The sequence below is a fragment of the Salvelinus sp. IW2-2015 genome, linkage group LG17, assembly GCF_002910315.2.
Source record: "Salvelinus sp. IW2-2015 linkage group LG17, ASM291031v2, whole genome shotgun sequence".
In the NCBI taxonomy this organism is placed as follows: Eukaryota; Metazoa; Chordata; class Actinopteri; order Salmoniformes; family Salmonidae; genus Salvelinus; species Salvelinus sp. IW2-2015.
This window is the reverse complement of record NC_036857.1, coordinates 3,967,349-3,993,832: the sequence shown is the minus strand read 5'-3', so window position 1 is coordinate 3,993,832 and position 26,484 is coordinate 3,967,349. Positions and strand designations below refer to the sequence as shown.

Genomic DNA, 26,484 nt, shown 5'->3' with positions numbered 1-26,484 from the left:
GACCAGGTCTCTCTTGGAAAAGAGATGTTATCGCAATGAGAAAAACCTGTATAAATAAAGGKAAAAWAAAWAAAWAAAAATGTAAGGTTAATTTTAAATGAATGTTGGGATTTTTTAACCATTCCTGAACCTKTGACCAGAAACAAGCTACATAGGTGCAATACCRGAATAAATGATCTATTGATTCTGTCTCTTCGCAGCAAAATGTAGGATCTTAATGTAGGATCTTAATTGGAACTGTATTGTCGCAGCAAAATATTCCCGCTGTAACAGGATTTGAACATTTAGTCCATAATGTTGCTTGATCGGTGATTAGGCTATTAGCTGGACAACAGTAGGCGACATGAAAAGTGCAATACTGTTAATATAACTGTGTGTTAGTGGGGGTTTTCAGTGAATTTATGTAAATCATGAAGCTCATCTATTTTTCCTGAKCAAATTAAGATCCTACATCTCTACATGTGTGTTTATAAAAATATATTACAGTTGATTTGTATCATAATTGGGGAAGTGTGTGTGTGCGGTGTAAATTCTACCTGGCTCCAGCACGAGTCAGGCGGACGGACTTAAGCCTGCATGCCATTCCTGCTCTCATTTTGTTCCTCTAGTTCTTAGAAGAGGCATTCTTTTGCCCTGACACACAAACACACACACTGCCTCTCTCCATATCTCCTCTGCCCACACGTGCCTGAGGATTAGCTGAACTATTATCAGAGGCTTGGAAGGTATGCAAGCTACCTGCTACATCTCCCCTCATACTGTACACCTATCACTATAGAGAAACTGGGTCAGTGGAAAACTATTAGTGGTGTGAAGTACTTAAATAAATATACTTTAAAGTGCTACTTAAGTCATTTTTGGGGGTATCTGTACTTTACTTTACCATTACATTTTTTTGTACAACTTTTACTTTTACTCCACTACATTCCTAAAGATAGTAATGTACTTTTTACTCCATTAATTTCCCCTGACACCCAAAAGTACTTGTTATATTTTGAATGCTTAACAGGACAGGAAAATGGTTAAATTCACCCACTTATCAAGAGAACATCCCTGGTCATCCCTACTGCTTCTGACGTGGCAGACTCACTAAACACAAATACTTCATTTGTAAATAGTCTGAGTGTTGGAGTGTGCCCTTAACTATCATTAATTTAAAAAACAAGACAATTGTGCTGTTTGGATTGCCTAATAAAAGTAATTTGAAATTATTTATAATTTTACTTTTGATACATAAGTATATTTTTGCAATTACATGTACTTTTGATACTTAAGTATATTTAAAACCAAATACTTTGACTTTTACTGAAGTAATATTTTACTGKGTGACTCACTTTTACTTGAGTCATTTTCTRTTAAGGTGTCTTTACTTTTACTCAAGTATGACAATTGGGTACTTTTTCCACCACTGACTATTATATGTGCTTACAGGTTGTCAAAACAGTATCATCATAATATTAGGCCCAACCAAAATCATCTGCAAGTCAGATACTTTCTTTAGATGGAAATAATTCTCAAAATATTTTATGTTTTACAACCAGGTTGTCATGCCATCAGCGGAGGGATATAACATAACATCAGGTGAAGACACATTTCCAGAAATGTTCACTTTACATACCCATAAAAGTATCTGGTTGGCATGGTGAAATTAAGTAAAGTCAATCAAAATGGTCAAAACTAATCCTAATGTTTTTACAAGAACAATTGTTCCCTGACATACTATGGAACGCCGTTTGGCGTCTTTGCATGTCAAAAAAGTATTATGTCAAATAACACTATTTGTCGCATCAAATAACAGTATTTGATGCTTCAAATAACAATATGAAAATGATATGAAAGGGTTGGCCAATTATGATAATGCCCGAGAAGCCGGTTTTTAAAGGATATATTCACGAGTGTTGTTAGGCCCGAGACGAAATTGATGAATTTATTCATACCATTTCCTTCCACAAGATATAGTCCTGACACAAATCTAGGGTTGCTACCCAAGCCTGCTGCTGGTTCGTTCTATCGGTTCGGTTGCTAGAGACCGACCCAGTCGTTCAGTCTTTGTTCTGTATCTATGGATGAGACCCAGTCGTTCAGTCTTGTTCTGTATCTATGGATGAGACCCAGTCGTTCAGTCTTTGTTCTGTATCTATGGATAAGACCAGTCGTTCAGTCTTTGTTCTGTATCTATGGATAAGACCCAGTCGTTCAGTCTTGTTCTGTATCTATGGATGAGACCCAGTCGTTCAGTTCTTTGTTCTGTATCTATGGATAAGACCCATTTCAGTCTTGTTCTGTATCTAAGGATAAACCCAGTCGTCAGTCTTTGTTTCTTGTATCTATGGAATAAGACCCAGTCGTTCAGTCTTTTTCTGTATCTATGGATGAGACCGTCGTCAGTCTTTGTTCTGTATCTATGGATGAGACCCAGTCGTTCCTTCTAAATGTCCATTTCCATACTGGCTGGCAACGTACTTATCCCTTGCTTGCTAGCTAGCTAACTACGGCTAATTTACATCACACCAAACAGTGCAGCCAGAATAACAATAGTAGCTGCATTTTATTTGTTTATGGTGTTTTCTAGGTACATGTAAACTCAGCCAAAAAAGAAACGTCCCTTTTTCAGGACCCTGTTTCAAAGATAATTTGTAAAAATCCAAAAACTTACAATCTTCATTGTAAAGGGTTTAAACACTGTTTCCCAAGCTTGTTCAAAGACCATAAACAATTAATGAACATGCACCTGTGAAACGGTCATTAAGATACTAACAGCTTATAGACGGTAGGCAATTTAGGTCACAGTTATGAAAACTTAGGACACAAAAAAAGAGCCTTTCTACTGACTCTGAACAACACCAAAAGAAAGATGCCCAGGGTCCCTGCTCATCTGTGTGAACGTGCCTTAGGCATGCTGCAAGGAGGCTGAGGACTGCAGATGTGCCAGGCAATAAATTGCAATGTCCGTACTGTGAGACGCCTAAGACACTGCTACAGGAGACAAAGACGGACAGCTGATCGTCCTCGCATGGCAGACCACGTATTAACAACACCTGCACAGGATCGGTACATCCGAACATCACACCTGCGGGACAGGTACAGAATGGCAACAACAACTGCCCGAGTTACACCAGGAACGCACAATCCCTCCATCAGTGCTCAGACTGTCCGCAATAGGCTGAGAGAGGCTGGACTGAGGGCCTGTAGGCCTGTTGTAAGCAGGTCCTCACCAGACATCACCGCAATAACGTTGCCTATGGGCACAAACCCACCGTCGCTGGACCAGACAGGACTGGCGAAAGTGCTCTTCACTGACGAGTCGCAGTTTTGTCTCACCAGGGTGATGGTCGGATTCGCGTTTATCGTCAAGGAATGTTGTTACACCGAGGCTGTACTCTGGAGCGGGATCGCATTTGGAGATGGAGAGTCCGTCATGGTCTGGGGCGTGTGTCACAGCATCATCGGACTGAGCTTGTGGCATTGCAGGTAATCTCAATGCTGTGCAGTGCGTTACAGGGAAGACATCCTCTCCCTCATGTGGTACCCTTCCTGCAGGCTCATCCTGACATGACCCTCCAGCATGACAATGCCACCAGCCATACTGCTCATTCTGTGCGTGATTTCCTGCAAGACAGGAATGTCAGTGTTCTTGCCATGGCCAGCGAAGAGTCCAGATCTCAATCCCATTGAGCATGTCTGGGACCTGTTGGATCGAAGGGTGAGGGCTAGGCATTCACCCCAGAAATGTCCGGAACTTGCCAGTTGCCTTGGGTGAAGAGTGGGTAACATCTCACAGGAAGAATGGCAAATCTGGTGTAGTCCATGGAGATGCACTGCACTACTTAATGCAGCTGGTGCCACTCCAGATACTGACTGTTACCCCCCTTTGTTCATGGACACATTATTCCATTTCTGTTAGTCACATGTCTTGTGGCACTTGTTCAGTTTATGTCTCAGTTGTTGAATCTTATGTTCATAAAAATATTTACACATGTTAAGTTTGCTGAAAGTAAACGCTGTTGACAGTGAGAGGACGTTTCTTTTTTTGCCTGAGTTTATTGGAAACATCCATAACAATGAGCTAATGATTGCTAAATTTTCGATGTGGCATAGAAAATGTGCTCACTCGTCAGGACACTGTTGTTCATAGGAGCTAGCCAACAACAAAGCTAACACAATCACTTCAAACTGAAGCCGGAAAGACTGCAAACTAGCTGTACTTCGTTTAACTTTTTTTCGAATTGACATGTTCGTATATATCCTAAAAAATTATGCCAGCTGATTCATGATTTCGACTGGCTGAGAAACGCTGCCTGCCTGCTTTGTCCCGACCCCTACACGTTCATTACTATGGGACAGCTGGAGATCGAATTTGAATATTTAAACAATGTTGCAAACGTCGGAGAAAGACAGCAAGGTTTATACAAATCTCCGCTGTTGAAAACGAAATGTTAGTCCAAAAGAAATGTGAGATGTCTAGGTGCTTTCTATAGTGGATATACAAATGTCCGCTGTTGAAAACGAAATGTTAGTCCAAAAGAAATGTCAGATGTCTAGGTGCTTTCTATAGTGGAGATCAAGTTTATAACTTGATGAGACAGTGGATTGCGCAGTCAGATGGAACAGAGTAAATAGACATTAACATCATAGATTTAGCTGGTGGTAACTTGTGGAATAGACGCCAGCTGGAATGCGCTTTTAACCAATCAGCATTCAGAATTAGACCCACCCCTTGGATTTTTGGACACTGTTTTAACTAACCTCCAGACGAGCTTCAATTAAATACAACTCTCCTTCCGTGGCCTCCAACTACTCTTAAATGCAAGTAAAACTAAATGCATGCTCTTCAACCGATCGCTGCCCGCACCTGCCCGCCCGTCCAGCATCACTACTCTGGACGGTTCTGACTTAGARTATGTGGACAACTATAAATACAGTTGAAGTCGGAAGTTTACATACACCTAGGCAAATACATTTAAACTCAGTTTTCACAGTAAAAATTCCCTGTCTTAGGTCAGTTTAGACCAACCATTTATTAAGAATGTGAAATTGTTAAAAATAGTAGAAGAGAATTATTTATTTTAGCTTTATTTCTTTATCACATTCCCAGTGAGTCAGAAGTTTACATACACTCTCCAATTAGTAATTTGGTAGCATTGCTGTTTAACTGTTTAATTGGGTCAAACTTTCGGGTGCCCCTTCCACAAAGCTCTCCCAAATAAGTTGGGTGAATTCTGGCCCATTCCTCCTGACAGAGCTGTGTGTAACTGAGTCAGGTTTGTCAAGGCCCCTTGCGTCGCACACGCTTTTGTCAGTTCTGCCCCACAAAATTTTCTATAGGATTGAGGTCAGGCCTTTGTGTTTGGCCACTCCCAATACCTTGAGCTTTGGTCCTTAAGCCCATCTTTGCCACAACTTTGGAAGTATGCTTGGGTCATTGTCCATTTGGAAAGCACCCATTTACGACCAAGCTTTAACTCCTGACTGATGGTCTTGAAAGATGTGCTTCAATATATCCACCATCATTTTCCTTTCCTCTATTGCGGCATCTATTTTGTGAAGGTGACCAAGTCTACTCCTGCAGCAAGCACCCCCCACAACATGATTGCTGCCCACAGCTCCCGTGCTTTTACGTTGGGGATGGTGTGGTGTTCTTCCGCTTGCAAGACTCCCCCTTTTCCTCCAAAAATAACGATGTCATATGGCCAAAACAGTTTCTATTTTTGGTTTCATTTCAGACCGAGAGGACATTTCTCAAAAAGACGATCTTTGTCCCCGATGTTGCAGTTGCAAACCGCAGTTTGGCTTTTTATGGCAGGTTTTGGAGCAGTGGCTTCTTCCTGGCTGTAGTGGCCTTTCAGTTAGTCGATATAGAACTAATTTTAACTAGGTGGATATACTATACTTTTGTACTGTTTCCCTGTCCAGCATTTCTTCACATATGTCCTTTGTGTTGTTTCTGGGATTGATTTGCATCTTTTCGCACCAAAATACGTTCATCTTAGGAGACAGAACACGTCTCCTTTCTTAGCGGTATATGACGGCTGCGTGGGTCCCATGGTGGTTTATACTTGCATACTATTGTTTTGTACAGATGAACGGGTACCTTCAGGCCTTTGGAAATTGCCTTCCCAAGGATGAAACCAGACCTTGTTGGAGGTCTACACAATTTTTTCTGAAGGTCTGGCAGATTTCTGTTTGATTTTCCCATGGATGTCAAGCAAAGAGGCACTGAGTTTGAAGGTAGGCCTTGAAATACACCACAGGATACACATTCCAAAATTGACTCAAATTAGTAAATAGCCCTAGAGGAAGATTCTAAAGCCCAAATTTCCTGGATTTTCATAAGTGTTAAGGACAAGAAAACTTAATGTATGTAAACCGTTCTGACCCACTGGAATTGTTGATTCAGTGAAATATAAGGGTGAATAAATCTCGTCTTAAACCATGTTGAGAATTACATGTGTCATGCACAAAGTAGTTCCAAAACATAGTATTGTTAACAAGACATTTGTTGGAGTGGTTGAAAAACGAGTTTTACCAATGACTCAACCTAACTTATGTAAACTTCCGACTTCAACTGTTACGCTAGGTGACTGGTTAGACTGTTGAAGGACCTCTCGCTTCCAGACCACATTAAGCACTCTCACAAATCCAAAATAAATACTAGAATCGCTCCTATTGCTGCAAACAAAGCATGCCTACACTCATGCTTGCCAAACATTCCACGTAAACTGACCTATCCTACATCCTCGGCTGCACACAGATCCTGCACCTGAACATAGCCCATCTGGTAAAATAGCCATCCTACCTCAACCCATACTGTATTTTATTATTTATTCTTGCCTCTTTCACCCAGATTATCCTCCCTACTTGCACAATTCATCTCTGCCAACATCTATCAACTCCCAGTGTTTAATTGCCTATATAGGTAAAATTAATCTTCGCCACCGATGGCTATTTATTGCCTTACCTTCTCCTTATCTTAACCACATTTCAGCACAATGTATAGATAGATTTTTTTCTACTGTATTATTGACTGTATGTTTGTTTATTCCATGTGTAACTCTGTTGTTGTTGTATTGTGTCAATGCTTTGGCTTTATCTTGGCAGTCGCAGTGTTAAATGAGAACTTCGTTCACTTAGCGTACCTTGGTTAAATAAAGCTGACAATAAAAAATGCATTAAAAAATTAGGCGCTAAGGTGTGGTAAATGGCCAATATCCCAGGGCTGTTCTTACCCACAACGCAACGCGGAGTGCCTAAACACAGACATTAGCCGTGGTATATTGGCCATATATCACAAACCCCCGAGGTGGCTTACTGCTATTATAAACTGGTTACCAACATAATTAGAGCAGTACAAATAAATRTTTTATCATACTGATATAACACGGCTGTCAGCCGTGTTCGAACCACCCAGTTTATAATTGTGATTATAAACCTTGTGGAACGAGCCCTGAATGAGTGTTTGAAAGTTTGAATTATGTCTGTGTATAATTGTATGTATGGGTATGGCATTTCATTTATTTTGACTGCACATCAACATTTAAGCATTTATCTACTTACTGTCTATTTATTGTTAGTATATCCATATTGTCTGTTAATGTAAACGTAATGATCCTTAATCTGAAATTAAATGAATTATATAGTCCATATTGTAGTTTGTCTTGGTGTTTTATGGTTTAGTTGTTTTTCAGAAACACTTTACTGACACTTCACTAATAACCAATATCCTTTGCTGATAGTGACTGATGTTGACTTTAGTAYTGCTGCCATATTGCAGCAAACTCATCTAAATCTGATCATTTGTCATTAAATGTAGGACATCAAATTAACTTCAACCATTATCCTTTAATTAGAACTATATAAAATAAGGCTTCCCATYCATTGCATTAAGTGACAGYTCCACTTCTGGGAACCACACCTTTTGTGGTGACTTATCAAATTCAAAATGCATTGATCTCTAAGAACTAGAACCACTAGTTCAAGGCTCTCCAAGCCTGTTCCTGGAGAGATACCCTCCTGTAGGTTTTCACTCCAAGCCTGTTCCTGGAGAGCTACCCTCCTGTAGGTTTTCACTCCAAGCCTGTTCCTGGAGAGCTACCCTCCTGTAGGTTTTCACTCCAAGTCTGTTCCTGGAGAGCTACCCTCCTGTAGGTTTTCGAGACCCAACCCCAGTTGTAACTAACCCGATTAACTTATTAACCAGGCAATTATTAGAATCAGGTGCGCTAGATTAGGTTTTGAGCGATAACCTACAGGGCAGTAGCTCTCCAGGAACAGGGATGGAGAGTCCCGCACTAGTCCATCTTCAACCTGTAATAGGTTGCTGTTAATCACAATTATATAAAATGTAATGTAATGGGGGCCGAACCACCCGTCCAGTAAAAAGCCAGTAGAATCCCTATCTTGAGGAGCAGACTGTAGAACCTTCCACACCATTTTTTAAAAACGATTTCTAAAAGTCCCAATTGGGCATTCCAAAAGGTAAAGGTAAAGTTCTGTTTTAATGTCCATTCAGAATGTTCTGTGGTCCTCCCACGGCAGGCACGCTCTGAAGGCTCCAATCCAGTGATTGCAGTAGGCCTCTCCTGGGTCGTGTTGTACCGAGTGGAAGACAAATATTCTGTCAGCAGATGGCACTGTTGTGCTACAGTGCCATAGAGCAAAATACAATAGACCTCAACCATAGGCCATATATCTGAAAAGTACCTTACTCTCTCCAAATATGATCAAACAAAATCGTACTGGAATGGAGAAGTAGTTAGCTTCTGTGAAGGCCACCTCTGTCTGAACTCTGGAAGGAGCTGAGGTGGTGGTTGAAGGAGCTGAGGTGGTGGTTGAAGGAGCTGAGGTGGTGATTGAAGGAGCTGAGGTGGTGGTTGAAGGAGCTGAGGTGGTGGTGGTGGTTGGAAGACTGAGGTGGTGTTGAAGGGGCTGAGTGGTGGTGGTGGTGAGAGCTGAGGTGGTGGTTGAAGGAGCTGAGGTGGTGGTTGAAGGAGCTGAGGTGGTGGTTGAAGGAGCTGAGGTGGTGGTGGTGGTTGGGAGAGCTGAGGTGGTGGTGAAGGGCTGAGGTGGTGGTTGGAGGCTGAGGGGTGGTGTGGAGGAGCTGAGGTGGTGGTTGAAGGAGCTGAGGTGGTGGTGGTTGGAGGAGCTGAGGTGGTGATGGCGGTTGACGGAGCTGAGGTGGTGGTTGAAGGGGCTGAGGTGGTGGTGGTGGTTGGAGGAGCTGAGGTGGTGGTGTTGGAGGGGCTGAGGTGGTGTTGGCGGTTGACGGAGCTGAGGTGGTGGTTGAAGGGGCTGAGGTGGTGGTGGCGGTTGAAGGAGCTGAGGTGGTGGTTGAAGGGCTGAGGTGTGGTTGAAGGAGCTGAGGTGGTGGTGGTGGTGGTTGAAGGAGCTGAGGTGGTGGTGGTTGGAGGAGCTGAGGTGGTGGTGGTTGAAGGAGCTGAGGTGGTGGTTGGAGGAGCTGAGGTGGTGGTGTGGAGGAGCTGAGGTGGTGTGGTTGGAGGAGCTGAGGTGGTGTTGAGGGGTAGTGGTGTGGTTGAAGGAGCTGAGGGTGTGGTGTGGAGGAGCTGAGGTGGTGGTTGGAGAGCTGAGGTGGTGGTTGAAGGAGCTGGATGGTGGTTGAAGGAGTTGAGGTGGTGATTGTAGGAGCTGAGGTGGTGGTTGAAGGAGCTGAGGTGGTGGTGGTTGGAGGAGCAGAGGTGGTGGTTGAAGGGGCTGAGGTGGTGGTGGTGGTTGGAGGAGCTGAGGTGGTGGTTGAAGGAGTTGAGGTGGTGGTTGAAGGAGCTGAGGTGGTGGTTGAAGGAGCTGATGTGGTGGTTGAAGGAGCTGAGGTGGTGGTGGTGGTTGGAAGAGCTGAGATGGTGGTGATGGAGCTGGTGGTGTTGTGGTGGTTGAAGGAGCTGAGGTGGTGGTTGAAGGAGCTGAGGTGGTAGTTGAAGGAGCTGAGGTGGTGGTTGAAGGAGCTGAGGTGGTGGTTGAAGGAGCTGAGGTGGTGGTTGAAGGAGCTGAGGTGGTGGTTGAAGGAGCTGAGTGGTGGTGGTGGTTGGAAGAGCTGAGATGGTGGTGATGGAGCTGAGGTGGTGTTGGTGGTGGTTGAAGGAGCTGAGGTGGTGGTTGAAGGAGCTGAGTGGTAGTTGAAGGAGCTGAGGTGGTGGTTGAAGGAGCTGAAGGTGGTGTTGAAGGAGCTGAGGTGGTGTTGAAGGAGCTGAGGTGGTGGTTGAAGGAGCGAGGTGGTGTTGAAGGAGCTGAGGTGGTGGTTGAAGGAGCTGAGTGGGGTGAAGGAGCTGAGGTGGTGGTGAAGGAGGAGGTGGTGTTGAGGAGGTGAGGTGGTGGTTGAAGAGGTTGAGGTGTGTTGAAGAGTGAGGTGGTGGTTGAAGGAGCTGAGGTGGTGTTGAAGAGCTGAGGTGGTAGTTGAGGAGCTGAGGTGGTGGTTGAAGGAGCTGAGGTGGTGGTTGAAGGAGCTGAGGTGGTGGTTGAAGGAGCTGAGGTGGTGGTTGAAGGAGCTGAGGTGGTGGTTGAAGGAGTGAGGTGGTGTTGAAGGAGGTGAGGTGGTGGTTGAAGAGCTGAGGTGGTGGTTGGAGGAGCTGAGGTGGTGTGAAGGACTGAGGTGTGGTTGGAGGAGCTGAGGTGGTGGTTGAGGAGCTGAGGTGGGGTTGAAGGAGCTGAGATGGTGGTTGAAGGAGCTGAGGTGGTGATTGTAGGAGCTGAGGTGGTGGTTGAAGGAGCTGAGGTGGTGGTGGTTGGAGGAGCAGAGGTGGTGGTTGAAGGGCTGAGGTGGTGGTGGTGGTGGGAGGAGCTGAGGTGGGTGAGGTTGAGGTGTGTTGAAGAGCTGAGGTGGTGTTGAAGGAGCTGATGTGGTGGTTGAAGGAGCTGAGGTGGTGGTGGGTGGTTGGAGGAGCTGAGGTGGTGGTTGGGAGAGCTGAGGTGGTGATGGTGGTTGAAGGAGCTGAGGGTGGTGGTTGAAGGAGCTGAGGTGGTGGTGGTTGGAGGAGCTGAGGTGGTGGGGTTGGAGAGCTGAGGTGGTGATGGTGGTTGAGGAGCTGAGGTGGCGGTTGAAGGAGCTGAGGTGGTGGTGGTTGAAGGAGCTGAGGTGGCGGTTGAAGGAGCTGAGGTGGTGGCGGTTGAATAAGCTGAGGGGTGGCGGTTGAAGGGGCTGAGGTGGTGGTTGAAGGAGCCGAGGTGGTGGTTGAAGGAGCTGAGATGGTGGTTGATAAGCTGAGGGGTGGCGGTTGAAGGAGCTGAGGTGGCGGTTGAATAGCTGAGGTGGAGGTTGAATAGGCTGAGGTGGCGGTTGAAGGAGCCGAGGTGGGGTTGAAGAGCTGAGATGGTGGTTGAAGGAGCTGAGGTGGTGGTTGAAGAGCTGAGGTGGTGGTGTGGTGTTGAAGGAGTGAGGTGGGTGGTGGTTGAAGGAGCTGAGGTGGTGTGGTGGTGGTTGAAGAGCCGAGGTGGTGGTGGTTGAAGGAGCTGAGGTGGTGGTTGAAGGAGCTGAGGTGGTGGTTGAAGGAGCTGGATGGTGGTTGAAGGAGATGAAGGTGGTGGTTGAAGGAGCTGAGGTGGTGGTGGTGGTTGAAGGAACTGAGGTGTGGGTGGTGGTTGAAGGAGCTGAGGTGTGGGTGGGTGGTTGAGAGGAAACTGAGGTGGTGGTGGTGGTGGTTGAAGGAGCTGAGGTGGTGGCTTGAGAGGTGATGGTGGTTGAATTCAGGTTGTAACAAAACAAAATGTGGAAAAAGTCAAGCTGTGAATATTTTCTGAAGGCACTGTATACCCGGGAATAGGGCCACAATTCTTTCATGGCAATATAGCAAGATAAACCATTACGTTTTTACGATGCTAAGATTGTAAAAACGTGTAGTGGTCAGAAGGCCTAAGTCTATGCACTTACAGGATCAGCTTATGGTTGCCATCGATGTGCCACAAAGAATTTGGGCCTTCAACTCTGTACTGCCTCCGGTGTAGCCGCTGCTGCATGGCTCTCTGTCTGACCCTCTCCCGCTGGACTCGAACACCCTCTTCTCTTAAGCGTGCCCTCACAGACTCAGCACCAAGTTCTTCATTCTGGCCTATCAGCTCTTTTGATCCTCTTATCCAGTTGAGAGTCTGACAACAGTGAGTAGGACCTGAAKAACTGAAATTAACTAAATACAAAAGAACACAAAGATACATTAATCAGGAATGTGTTAAAATCTAGGRAGGATGTAGAGATCTCCCACTAGTGTTACAATTGCTTTATTCAATTACGATAACTTACCTCATGTGCCACTTGACCACGGAGTGTGACACATTATGAACAGCYGCCATTTGTCTGATAGTCCATATGACAATCTATGAGGAACTCGAGCTGCTCATTGTTGATCTGATACCGCTTTCCCACCAAAGGGGCTTGATAGGCGACTAAAATAAAAAATACAATAAATCATTAATTATGATATTATTAACATACACTCCTAAAACCTTTTTTAGGTTAAGACTTAGCAACATACATAATTTAAGAACAGCATTAGMGATAGGCCAACCAAAATGTTTTTCATTGATTGACTTTGCTAGATAAAGGCGCAGACTTGACACAGGACAAGTAAAATTATACAATCTCTGTCTTTGCCATGCCTGCCATTCAAAAAAGTATACAATGTAACAACTTGCCATCTTGTTAAGGTTCCTGTTGTTGGATGTCCTTTATCGCTTGCAGGAACTCTGCAACAGCGGGCCATCTCTTCATCAATCAAATGACCGCTTGMCCACCGAAGGCTCAGCAACATGGTMTCTAGCCTGAAAAATAGACAGCAGACCCGATTGGTCCAGTGCATTTTCTTTTTGTGTAGCTAAAAACTCTTGAAGTGTTTACTTGTCTAATCTGTGCCAACGCTCAGCGCCTCCGACCTATGATGACAATCGATCATTAACAGGYGATGCAGTTTTAACTACAAACTAGCTAAAAAAAAGGGTTCTTCATACAGACATCAATATAGCTACTGTAGCTAGCTGGTTAACGTTTTTATAGATTCTATAACTAGCTATATGATGGACAATTAACGTTAGCTAGCTATCTTGATTTCCATTTAATGTCAATGCATGGCAGGCAGATCTAGCTAGCTAACGTTTTATATTATCTAGCTAAAAGTTACTGTAGCTAGCTAATATTAATTTAAGGTTACCTGGCTATTGATGGCTGAAGTCCATCTCTTCTGTCCGTGACCAGCAGTTTGGTGCAATCACAGATGGTAGATTTGCAATTTTCKACTAAGTGTTAACTAGCTAGCTAATTTTACCTCAAAGGAACAGTTAGCTAACTTTACCTCAGAAGAACAGAAAGTTGAGCGAACGTGAAGACATACATGAGAGAATGTTCCGTTGGAGAATTGGGCAGAGTCCTAACAACCTTTATGCAAATCATTGCATATGTATAGATGAATCGCTGTGACATGAAATATCAGTGATAGTGTAATCAATCTGTAATAACTAACTATTATGTGATGTGCAGTCATAGTCATGTCTTGATTGGTCAACAAGCTTATCATTTTTGACAYGCAAAGACCCTAACAGCGTTCCATAGTTTAATGTAGTCTTCAAACAAAGACTCCAGGTTACAGCTAGCATAAACAGACTGATTCCCAATTCAGAAACAGCCTAATGTATAAACACCATGACCCCTGCAGTCTCCTTGGTAATTTAAACATGCATCTGATTTCTTCAGGTGGTATATAAGTGTAATACATCAAAATAAAGYTTAACTTCTTGTTAATCCAGCCGCAGTGTCAGATTTCAAAAAGGCTTTACGGCGAAAGCAGACCATGCGATTACCTGAGGACAGCGCCCGGTATACAAACACATGAAAATCATTTTCAACCAGGCAGGTGGCGACACAAAAGTCAGAAATAACGATATAATAAATGCCTTACCTTTGAAGATCTTCTTCTGTTGGCACTCCAAAATGTCCCAGAAACATCACAAATGGTCCTTTTGTTCGATAATGTCCTTCTTTATATCCCCAAAATGTCAATTTATTTGGCGTGTTTGAATACAAAGTATCTAATAAGTTACCTGTAAACTTGGTCCAAACATTTCAAACAACGTTCCTAATTCAACCTCAGGTATCCTAAAACGTAAATAATCGATAAAATTTAAGACGGGATAAACTGTTTCCAATATTGGATAAAAACAATGTGAAGCGCGTTCCAGTTCACGCTCACCAAACAGCAGAGTCCACATGGAGTGACACTTACAAAGAACAGCCATACTTCTTAATTTCTCAAAAGAAAAACATCAACCAATTTCTAAAGACTGATGACATCTAGTGGAAGCCATRGGAACTGCAACCAGGTTCCTATTAAAYAGGGCCTCAATTTTTWTTTTTCCTGGATGGTTTGTCCTCGGGGTTTCGCCTGCCAAATCAGTTCACTTTTACTCACAGACATTATTTTAACAGTTTTAGAAACTTTAGAGTGTTTTCYATCCAGATCTATCAATAATATGCATATCCTAGTTTCTGAACCTGAGTAACAGGCAGTTTACTTTGGGCACGCTTTTCATCCGGATGTGAAAATACTGCCCCCATCCCTAAGAAGTTTAAGTAAGTGTAAATACTGTCCGACATGTCTTTGTGTATTTAGTTGGGTGTTGCTTCGACAGTCGAGATATTTACCATGTTTGTTACATTTATAGAATCATTCCTTTTCCATGTGCGTCATGCTATTTCTAGCCAGCTAGCCTAGGTGCTAGCAAGTCATGCTAGCTCATAATGCTGTGTACCACATGCCTTGTTTAAGATAGTAAATTCATATTATTCTGTTCATATTGTTAGGCTGTCATATTTTAAGCCCCCTGAACTGTTAGCATGTAGCTAATTTAGCCTGTGCCTTTCCTTGTGGTGCAGTTACTATTCCACGATGGTGGTGGTCACATGCAGTTGCACATGCGCAGACCKTAGTTACGTTGCAGTCACTTTCAGTTGCTTGTCAGTCTACTACTCTGTCATTAGATAAACACCTTTCTGTGTTTGCAAACTTGCTCCAATCTTTAGGGATCTCAGACGATACGAAAGAGAGGTTGAACAGACTGGTAATAGGGGTTGCAACAATGGCAGCGGATMATTTTAGAAAGAGAGGGTCCAGATTGTCTAGCGCAGCTAATTTGTACGGGTCCAGGTTTTGCAGCTCTTTCAGAACATCAGCTATCTGGATTTGGGTGAAAGAGAAGCTGGGGAGGCTTGGGCAAGTAGCTGCGGGGGGTGCGGAGCTGTGGGCCGGGGTTGGGGTAGCCAGGAGAAAAGCATGGCCAGCCGTAGCGAAATACTTATTGAAATTCTCGATTATCGGGGATTTATCGGTGGTGACAGTGTTACCTAGCCACAGTCCAGTGGGCAGCTGAGAGGAGGTGCTCTTGTTCTCCATGGACTTTACCGTGACCCAAAACTTTTTGGAGTTAGAGCTACAGGATGAAAATTTCTGTTTGAAAAAGCTAGCCTTTGCTTTCCTGACTGACTGCGTGTATTGGTTCTTGACATCCCTGAACAGTTGTATATCGTGGGGACTATTCAATGTGATTGCAGTCCGTAGTGTGTTGTATTGGAAAAGGGTCTATTGGTGTAGAACTAGCCTATGCTTATCAGTGGTAATTCTCAGTTGTGTGCGTTATTTACCTGTATGCTACTTTGTTGTATTCAGTCATATAACTGGTTTTACTGTCTGGTCATTACAGTGTTCATGGCAMTGCACAGATATGTTATTACTGTATCCTACACGGTATATTCCTACAGTTTGCAGTATGTGAATATACATTATATATAGCCTATTTTGACATTCCAGAGATGCCCTGTAGGCTATTTACTTCATGTTATTTCTATTATTTTCCATAGAACCACTTACAATGTTTACTGTCTATGAGTGTGGTGTGTTGAACCCTTAGATCAGTAATTAACCTGTCTGAAGATATCTTGTACTTGTTCTTGCTGGACAGACCTGTAGTGGCTGAACCGTATCCACTGGCACCTGTAGCTCTCTAGTAATGCCCGTTATTCATGGTCCACCTGGATCAGCCTTTAATATTTTACACCCAGTACCCCATGCCTCTGGGATGAGGTTGCCCTTACGCATAGTTCTAGGATCACGTGGAAAACCCCTCTGTGGCTCCCTTATTAAACTTAGAAGTTTCTGCAGCTCACTCTGACATCTCTCCTTCCAAAGTAAGTGGACTTTGTGGAGCCAGAGTGCCTTTGTGTATTAGTTTATGCAGCTGTTGTAGTCCTATTTAAAAACCTCTTAATAAGGATCCGCCCTTTTTTTCCAATTTTCGCCTAAAATGACATACCCAAATCTACCTGCCTGTAGCTCAGGACCTGAAGCAAGGACATGCATATTCTTGATACCATTTGAAAGGAAACACTTTGAAGTTTGTGGAAATGTGAAATGAATGCAGGAGAATATAACACATTAGATCTGGTAAAAGATAATACAAAGAAAAAAACATGCATTTTWWWWWTTWYATTTTTTGTCCCCTCATCTTTGAAATGCAAGAGATAGGCCATAATGTATTATCCAGCTCAGGTGCAATTTGTATATGCCAAGTTTTTAGACTGATCCAATGAACCATTGCATTTMTGTTCAAGMTTTTGTATCAATACTGCCCAAATGTGCCTAATTGGTTTATTATTAACTTTAAGTTCATAACTGTGCACTCTCCTCAAACAATAGAATGGTATTCTGTCACTGTAATAGCTACTGTAAATTGGAGAGTGCAGTTAGATTAACAAGAATTTAAGCTTTCTGCCAATGTCAGCTATGTCTGTCCTGKGAAATGTTTTTGTTACTTACAACCTCATGCTAATCACATTAGCCTACGTTAGCTCAACCRTCCCACGAAATACCCACCGATCCTGAAGAGGTTCTAATTAACAATCCCTTGTTACATGCTTACAACTATTCAACTTTTATCCAACTGGTATTCCGTAACTACAGTATGTTAGTATTTTACCTCCTATGCCATGTTACATTAGCCTGTTTTATCGTGTTTACTTTGGTGTTGTTTCTCACTAGTCACACTACTTGCTATTGAAACCTACAGGCCTAAGATGGCCGCAGGTAGCGAGTTAATTAACCTATCTAATATGGCCGCTGTTWCCTGTTGTTATTATTGTCATGTGACAATTCCAAGATGGCGGCCCCTATAGCCTTGTTTATATTAGAATTTAGTATGCTAACCGGAATGCTAACATTCAATGCTAATTTATGGTTTTACTTTTATGTTATGTTAGCTTATATCATTTTCCTACTAGCTTATTAGCCTTTCAGCTATAATACTTAACCTTTCCTTACTAGCCTGTAGTGTTAGTCTAGCTGTTCATKTGTGCTAGTAGCTTTATAGTGTATWCTTTATTCTCTATTAGCCTGTTTCTAATAATTAGCTGCTATTATTTTTAGCTTCCTAAAAAGTTATTGCCTATTGCCAATGGGCTTTACTMCCATTTAMATTTTTCCTTTATTTAACTAGGCAAGTCAGTTAAGAACTAATTCTGATTTACGATGACGGTCTACCCCAGCAAAACTCGGACGACGCTGGGCCAACTGTGCGCCRCCCTATGGGACTCCCAATCACGGCCGGATGTGATACAGCCTGGATTCAAACCAGGGACTGTAGTGACTCCTCTTGCATTGAGATGCAGTGCCTTAGACTGCTGCGCCACTCGGAAGCCCATTGCTACTATGCTGTTAGCCTTGCTGCTATTAATCCTATTATTACAGTGTATTAGCCTGTATAGCATTACTTCTGGTCTATTATTACCATTGATGGTATTACACTGCTATTGTTGTCTAGCCCATTAGCCTTAACCATTTTAGCAGGTAGCCTAGCTATAATTAGAGAAGCTGGCCAGCAACCCTCTGGTAACTGKGTCGAATCCCAGCTCAGACAGAGTGCCCTTGACAGAGTGCCCAGTGCCCTTGAGCAAGGTACTTAACCCCCTACATTTACTCTGCACGGTGGCTGACCCATTGCTTCCAGCTCCTTGTGGTGTGTGTGTGTCTCTTGGGTTGTTGGGTTATGAGCATAAACACACATTTCCAATGTCTGTAAGGTAATGGACAATAAAGTACATCTAATCTTATAGCCCAATTTGTAGCCTATGTTTTTACACTGCTATTCCTTAGCTATTATCCTGCCACTGTAGCACTATTGTAATTGCTATTAGTAGGCCATCATTGTAAATAAGAATTTGTTCTTAAAACTGACTTGCCTAGTTAAATAAAGGTAAAATAAAAATATGAGGAAAGGASTGTTCTACAGCGTAGGAACAAAATGTGCAGTGCATATTCTGCTGTCCTATTGCGCATGCAACTGTTTGCAGTAACTTCTTTGTTGTAATATCCAAAACGTATGTGGCAATTTCACCTATTAATGATTCCAGCTTCAACCATTAGAGGAGAATATGCTAAACTGGCCTTGAATCAGTGTCTAAGGGCAACTTGCATACCATACAGAATGGCATTTTCCGCATTGGTCTGAATAATACCCACTGTGGTGAGGAAGTATGGAAGCTGCTGAGAGAAAAGTACGTAGTCTGTTTTCTTTAACTCTTAGCCAGTGTGTGTGACTTTTATTAAAACCCTCTGCTTTCCCAGATTTGCAGATTCCGTGTATTCCCTCGTGCTGTGCAACCATATAAGGGGAGTACCGGCCATAAAAGGAATGGAATGACTTCAGGGCTGGGTTATAGGAACTGACACCATSTCTTTAGGCTGGTTCTTAGCGCATGCCTTCACAATGCAGCACATTTCACAGCTTTGGCTTTCAGTCAACACGGAGTTATTTTACTGTGTTTTCCAGCTTGACAGTTAAAACTAACAATGAAAACTCTGGTGCAGCATACAAAGAACATGGTCCTTGTCAAATCAATGACCAATAAGTATTTGTCTCAAACATTAATCTGTAGTGATGGGCACCGATATGGAAAGTCCATATCAGCTGCATTTTTCCATTTGATATCAATATAATATAGGAATWTAGGAAACACTTTACTGTAGGCTACATATTGTTTACCCCAGTTGCAATAAAAAAAGAACAACATTGCAACTGTGTTCAGTTTTTTGTCAACTTCCATATCTCTGTGAAGTCCAGTCAACTGGTTACCCATTAGGCCAGGTGTGAATGTTCTTGGAGTCTAAAACCTACCCAAACAGTTTGAATACAATGGGAAGCCCATCTGCTGTTTATGTCCAATCAGCAGGCAATTAACTATGCTATGTTAAGAGCAGATGACAATGTCTGTGAGAGGGTTTGGCGCATGGAACAGTCATGTATGCTTGTTTACGTAATTAATGTATATTAATTAACAGGAAGGATTAGGAAGGATGAACCATTATTACTATATGCCTTGCAACTGCATTTTCTCACTCATCCTCAATGGTTCAGAAAGAGGTCTAGGGAAGTGGAATTCAGTGTCTGACTAACTTGGTTCCGATCATCCAGTCTACATCTCCCTTCTCCCTCTCCCTYTCTTTCAMTTCAATTCAATTCATAGCTTTATTGACATAGGAAACATGTGGTTRCATTGCCATAGCAAGTGAAACAGATAATAAACAGAAATAAACAAACACAAAACACACGGACAGAGCCAAACGCATGCTCCATTCAAACTCCGAAGTCTAGACAGTTGTCTCACCAAGGCATTGGTGGTTCAGTGGTAGAATTCTCGCCTGCCACGCGGGAGGCCCGGGTTCGATTCCCGGCCAATGCAAAGGCGCATTTTGAAATGTTGTTGGATATTTGCATAGAAGTAATAAGTACATGTATTTATTTACACATTTTTAAACAGCAGCTACATGATCTTATGGATTACATTTGAAACTCAAGTTAATTATGGCTATAGCTCTGGAATCATTCTTTTTAGATCCCTCCGGTATCTCAAATAAGTGTATTTTCAAATCCATGTCGTAAACAGGCTGCTGTCCACAATCAGACATAAATCATACCTCCTTTCAAAACAACTACTTTACATTTTTCACAAATGCCTTAACTCCCATCTGCTCCCCCCTCCAACAGCCGTCGTCCCCTTTCTATTTTCCTATTATATCACTATAGGAGACGGCACTATACTCTATCAAAGCATTGGTGGTTCAGTGGTAGAATTCTCGCCTGCCACGCGGGAGGCCCGGGTTCGATTCCCGGCCAATGCATGTAAGGCTTTTTCAAAAAGTATTTTAGGATCGACTCAGAAATGTTTCAATATATAAATAAGTACCATGTATTTGCTTACATACACTACATRGCCAAATGTATGTGGACACCTGCTCGTCAAACATCTCATTCCCTTTGCTGATTTTAATTCAGATTGTTTACTGGTCACATGTACGTGATTGTAGGGTAGAGTGAAAATCTTAGCCTTCGAGCTTCAACATGCAGGTATTGTGTGTAKATTAATGAGGGCAAAAAACTGTTTAATCATTTTTAGAATGAGGCTGTAACGTAACAAAATGTGGGAAAAGTTAAGCATTGTAGGATTTACTCCGAAATAAGTACTAGTAGAAAATATTAACTTTTCTTTTGGATTGCATTTGTCAACAAGTTAATTATTGCTAAACCTCTAGAATCATTCTTTTAGATCAGTCAGGTATCTCAAATATGTTTATTTTCACATCCACGTTGCAAACAGGCTGTAAGTACTATGTAACAACACTCTAATTACATTGTACTGCCTCTCATTTAATGGTCCTTCGAGACGGATAGCTAAATAGTAACTCAACATATTTCAACTTCTGGTTCACTTCATTGAGACTGTTATATTACTCTCGGGGAGTATTTATCTCTATCAAAGCATTGGTGGTTCAGTGGTAGAATTCTCGCCTGCCACGCGGGAGGCCCGGGTTCGATTCCCGGCCAATGCATGGTTTCCTTTTTTGGGGGGGCATTTTGGGATCTACTCACATAAATTCTGATAATTTCATTCCAACCATGTTCCAATATATAAATAAGTACCATGTATTTTGTTTTCATACACTACATGTTCGAAAGTATGTGGACACCTACTCCTTGAAAATCTAATATCAGGGTTCCAGGTGTAATTGAAGGGTACAGTGAAAATCTAAGGCTTCGAGCTTCAACATGCAGTGCTAGTGAAATAAAATAATGAAAATTGAAATAAAAATAATAGAAGTAGCACTATATACAGTGATKAATAAATAAATGTCCCTTGGGGTGGAGGCAGAGTAAAGACTAGAAGTCGACCGATTATTGGARGACCAAAAAAAGGTGATACTGATTAAATCGGCCGAGATATATAGATATATATTTGTAATAATGACAATTAGAACAATACTGAATGAACAATGAACATTTTTATTTGAACTTAATATAATACATCAAAAAAATCMATTTAGTCTCAAATAAATAATAAAACATGTTCAAACTTGTTTAAATAATGCAAAAAACACAKTATTGGAGAARGAAGTAAAAGTGCAATATTGTGCCATGTTAAAAAGCTAACGTTTAAGTTCCTTGCTCAGAACATGAGAACATATGAAACTTGGTGGTTCCTTTTAACATGAGTCTTCAATATTCCCAGTTAAGAAGTTTTAGGTTGTAGTTATTATAGGACTATTTCTCTCTATACCATTTTGTATTTCATAGACCTTTGACTAGTGCCAGCCTAATCTCGGGAGTTGATAGGCTTGAAGTCATAAACAGCGCTGTGCTTCAAGCATTGCGAAAAGCTGCTGGCAAACGGAGGAAAGTGCGGTTTGAACGAATGCTTATGAGCCTGCTGCTGCCTACCACCACTCAGTCAGACTGCTCTATCAAATATCAAATCATAGACTTAATTATAAAATAATAAACACAGAGAAATACGAGCCTCAGGTCATTAATATGGTCAAATTCAGAAACTATAATTTCGAAAACAAAACGTTTATTCTTTCAGTGAAATACGGAATYGTTCCGTATTTTATCAAACGGGTGGCAACCCTAAGTCTAAATATTGCTGTTCATTGCACAACCTTCAATGTTATGTCATAATTATGTAAAATTCTGGCAAATTAATTACGGTTTTTGTTAGGAAGAAATGGTCTTCACACAGTTCGCAACGAGCCAGGCGGCCCAAACTGCTGCATATACCCTGACTCTGCTTACACTGAACGCAACATGCCAGATGACCCAAACTGCTGCATATACCCTGACTCTGCATATACCGCTGATTTCTGCATCTACCCGGACTCTGCATATACCCTGAGACTTCTGACATATACCTGACTGCTTCCGACTCTGCATATACCTGACTCTGCATATACCCTGCACATACCTGACCTTATACCCGGACTCTGCTTATACCCGGACCTCTGCATATACCCGGACTCTGCATATACCCGGACTCTGCATATACCCTGATCCTGCATATCCCTGATCTGCATATACCTGACTATGCATATACACCTGATCTGCAATACCCTGACTCTGCTATACCGGACTCTGCATATACCCTGACTCTGCATATACCCGGACTCTGCAATATACCCGGATCTGCATATACCCTGACTCTGCTTACACTGAACGCAAGAGAAGTGACACAATTTCAGCGCACGCATTGATTATATGCAACGCAGGACAAGCTAGTTAAACTAGTAATATCTCAACCATGTGTGGTTTACTAATGATTATGTTAAGATTGATTGTTTTTTTATAGATAAGTTTAATGCTAGCTAGCAACTTACCATGGCTCCTTGCTGCCTGCACTCGCGTAACAGGTGGTCAGCCTGCCACGCAGTCTCCTCGTGGATTGCAATATAATCGGTGTCCAAAAATGCCGATTACCAATTGTTATGAAACTTAAAATCTGCCCTAATTAATCGGCCATTCCGATTAATCGGTCGACCTCTAGTAAAGACTGTTGAGGGGGTGGGGGATGACCAGAGGGAGCAGCAAAATGACCATTGAGGGGGTGAGGGTATGCCCACAGGGGGAGCAGCAGAAAGACCATTGAGTGAAATAAACAAAAGTAATAATATGCATATTAACAACTGCAACACGTTGGGGTGGGGGCAGAGTAAAAACTGTTGGGGGGTGGAATGTCCATAGATGGAGTAGAAGGGGGGAGCAGCAGGTAAATAATGTCCATAGATGGAGTAGAAGGGGGGGCAGCAGCAGGGTAAATAATGTCCATAGATGGAGTAGAAGGGGGGGAGCAGCAGGATAAAGAATGTCCATAGGGGAAGTAGCAGGTAAGGTAAGTGAGAGTTAAAGGTGTGTGGGAATGTCCATGGGGGAAGTAACAGGTAAGGTAAGTGAGAGTTGAGGGCGTGTGGGAATGTCCATAGAGGAAGTAGCAGGTAAGGTAAGTGAGAGTTGAGGGCGTGTGGGAATGTCCATGGGAGCTATATCAACCTATTTACAAACTACTTCTCTACATTTTTGTCCTATATGTCTCTTAAACCCCTTCCAGTCTTTCTCTCCTATTTTCAACTCCTCCTTCCTGCTTCACTCCTACCTTCTCCTTGTCCTTCACGCCACCCCCACTGTGTTGTGAGCCCTGGAGAAAATTAACAGAGCAGCTAAGCATTGGTGGTTCAGTGGTAGAATTCTCGCCTGCCACGCGGGAGGCCCGGGTTCGATTCCCGGCCAATGCAGGCATATCCTTTTAAAATAACTAYCCTTTACACTCACTGGATGACAGGCACAAGGTCTTCACCATAAGCGGAAAATCTGTAGAATCACATTTTCAATATACCAATAGGAGGGTTCAATTTTAACCAATTAATTTTTTTTAAATTCTTTGTGTGTTCTCACCTTGACGTTCAGGTCCTGGTCTAGTAGAATGTTCTCCAGCTTCAGATCTCGATGGACCACACCATTCTGAAGGAGAGGGAAAGAGACAATCAAGTAAAGTACCACTATTACACACAGATCTTTACACACGCACAGATTCTTCACCCCCTTGATGTTTTTCTAGGAAGACACTGCTGTGTTGATTTAGGAACTAGAGAGCAGATGACATTTACACAAACATGGCCTGAATACTTAAGTGGAGGTCCAGTGTGTGTTTGTGTTTCGTGTGTGATATCAATCATTTTGTAACACAGTTGCTGTATAGAGATTCAAGAGAAATAGGGAACAGATTAAGAGAACAAAAGAACAGCTTGAAAGAGGAGAGATGAAAATGTAATTGTCTAATTGACATTGAAAGTTAATTCTCGTGATATGAGTGTTTGATTCAATGATTAATCCACGAGCATACAGTACTGGTGAATGGTCAACAGTATACAGTCTGAGTGTGTGTAAACCTGGTCTGTGTTTGTTAGTCTATTCATAGCCAGGGCTTTGTTTAGTTTTTGTTTCTGTTTGTCTTTCAATTAGCTTTCCTTAATTATTTTGGATTGTTCAGTAATTCCTCCTTTTGTCTTTCATTGTATTATCACAATTAACAATCCAGCTCTATAACAAATCCAACATGGACAGATGATATCTCTAATRTAGTATAACGATATTAAAGAGWGAGGGAGAGAGAAAGAGCGGGTTTGAGAGTTTGCTACAGGAAAATATGAATAGCACAGCAGAGGTCAATTCAGGCGAAGAGTGAATGTGAGACAGCGAATAAAATAAAGAAACAAGGAGGGGGGAGAGAGACTGAGACATGAATAGGGAAAGAGAGAGGTTTTGTGGCGTGTCTTTTAAAAACGTTCCTTTTCCCCTGAAGCCTAAATACTTCCTGCTAAAGCTGCATACCTCAGAAGCATTCTAAATAATTCACGCGTTCCGGAACATTCATGTCTATTTTAGAACACTATTTGAGGTCAGACACAACTAGAGGATGCAGCATCAAGCTCCAAAGCTAAAATAGCGAGGGGTGTTTTTTGTTCTTCATTCTAATGTAGTGGTTTGGGGTTGGGGGATAGATGGGGGGGTAAACATGCTTTGCAATCTCCAAATAAAATGACCAACATAATTTAGCCATCGGGTGTTAAGCATTATCAGCTATGAGCTAGCTCTGGTGTGCACACATGCATATGGTTTATTCCACTGAAGAGCTTTATACCAAAACTCTGCCAATAGGCGTTCMCTATTTCCTAAGTCTCCTATTTCCTACATTTCTGCACCAACTAGGAAATGTATCTTTTTAACTTTTACCACGACACAAATTCTATAAACTAAGAATGTGAAATGTCCGAGTAATAGTGGAGAATGATTTATTTCAGCTTTTATTTCTTTAATCACATTCCCAGTGGGTCATAAGTTTACATACACTCAATTAGTATTTGGTAGCATTGCCTTTAAATTGTTTAACTTGGGTCAAACGTTTCAGGAAGCCTTCCACAAGCTTCCCACAATAAGTTGGGTGAATTTTGGCCCATTCCTCCTGACAGAGCTGGTGTAACTGAGTCAGGTTTGTAGGCCTCCTTGCTCGCACAAGCTTTTTCAGTTCTGCCCACACATCAATATTTTTTTTTGAACAGGTATCCAGGCTATAAAGTTAACAATACATGATGATTCAGCTTTAGGGAGCAACTGTAGTTTTGGCAAGTCGGTAGGACATCTACTTTGTGCATGACAAAGTCATTTTTCCAACAATTGTTAACAGACAGATTATTTCAATTATCACTCACTGTATCACAATTCCAGAGGGTCAGAAGTTTACATACACTAAGTTGACTGTGCTCTAAACAGCTTAGAAAATTCCAGAAAATTATGTAGTGGCTTTAAAAGCTTCTGATAGGCTGATTGACATAATTTGAGTCAATTGGAGGTGTACTGTGGATGAATTTCAAGGCCTACCTTCAAACTCAGTGCCTCTTTGCTTGACATCATGGGAAAATCAAAAGAAATCAGCCAAGACCTCAGAAAAAGAATGGTAGACCTCCACAAGTCTGGCTCATCCTTGGGAGCAATTCCCAAACGCCTGAAGGTACCACTTCATCTGTACAAACATAGTATCAAGTTAAAAATCATGGGACCACGCCGTCATACGCTCAGGAAGGAGACACTTCTGTCTCCTAGAGATTAACGTACTTTGGTGCGAAAAGTGAAATCAATCCCAGAACAACAGCAAAGGACCTTGTGAAGATGCTGGAGGAAACAGGTAAAAAAGTATCTATATCCACAGTAAATGAGTCCTATATCAACATCCTGAAGGCCGCTCAGCAAGGAAGAAGCCACTGCTCCAAAACGCCATTAAAAAAAGCCATACTACAGTTTGCAACTGCACGTGGGGACAAAATCGTACTTTTTGGAGAAATGTCCTCTGGTCTGATGAAACAAAAATTGAACTGTTTGGCCATAATGACCATTGTTGTGTTTGGAGGAAAAGGGGAGCCTTGCAAGCCAAAGAACACCATCCCAACCGTGAAGCAGGGGGGTGGCAGCATCATGTTGTGGGGGGTGCTTTGTCCAGGAGGGACTGGTGCACTTCACAAAATAGATGGCATCATGACGAAGGAAAATTATGTGGATATATTGAAGAACATCTCAAGAATCAGTCAGGAAGTTAAAGCTTGGTCGTAAATGGGTCTTCCAAATGACAAA

The 26,484-nt window shown here is 42.3% G+C and overlaps 1 protein-coding gene and 4 non-coding genes across 5 annotated transcripts in view; 4 read left to right on the top strand and 1 right to left on the bottom strand.

Annotated features, from left to right (window-relative positions):
* Nucleotides 1-26,484, bottom strand: part of LOC111977206 (NUAK family SNF1-like kinase 1) — a 64,432-nt gene that overhangs the window by 4,228 nt on the left and 33,720 nt on the right. The window contains exon 4 of the mRNA XM_024006568.2: nucleotides 23,755-23,820. Coding sequence (XP_023862336.1) covers nucleotides 23,755-23,820 — 66 coding nt within the window. The remainder of the gene's footprint in view (nucleotides 1-23,754; nucleotides 23,821-26,484) is intronic.
* Nucleotides 19,647-19,717, top strand: trnag-gcc (transfer RNA glycine (anticodon GCC)). Its single transcript has one exon. It is a non-coding gene; the product is annotated as a tRNA-Gly (tRNA).
* trnag-gcc (transfer RNA glycine (anticodon GCC)) lies at nucleotides 20,086-20,156 on the top strand. The gene has a single exon. It is a non-coding gene; the product is annotated as a tRNA-Gly (tRNA).
* On the top strand, nucleotides 20,794-20,864 carry trnag-gcc (transfer RNA glycine (anticodon GCC)). Its single transcript has one exon. It is a non-coding gene; the product is annotated as a tRNA-Gly (tRNA).
* Nucleotides 23,524-23,594, top strand: trnag-gcc (transfer RNA glycine (anticodon GCC)). The gene has a single exon. It is a non-coding gene; the product is annotated as a tRNA-Gly (tRNA).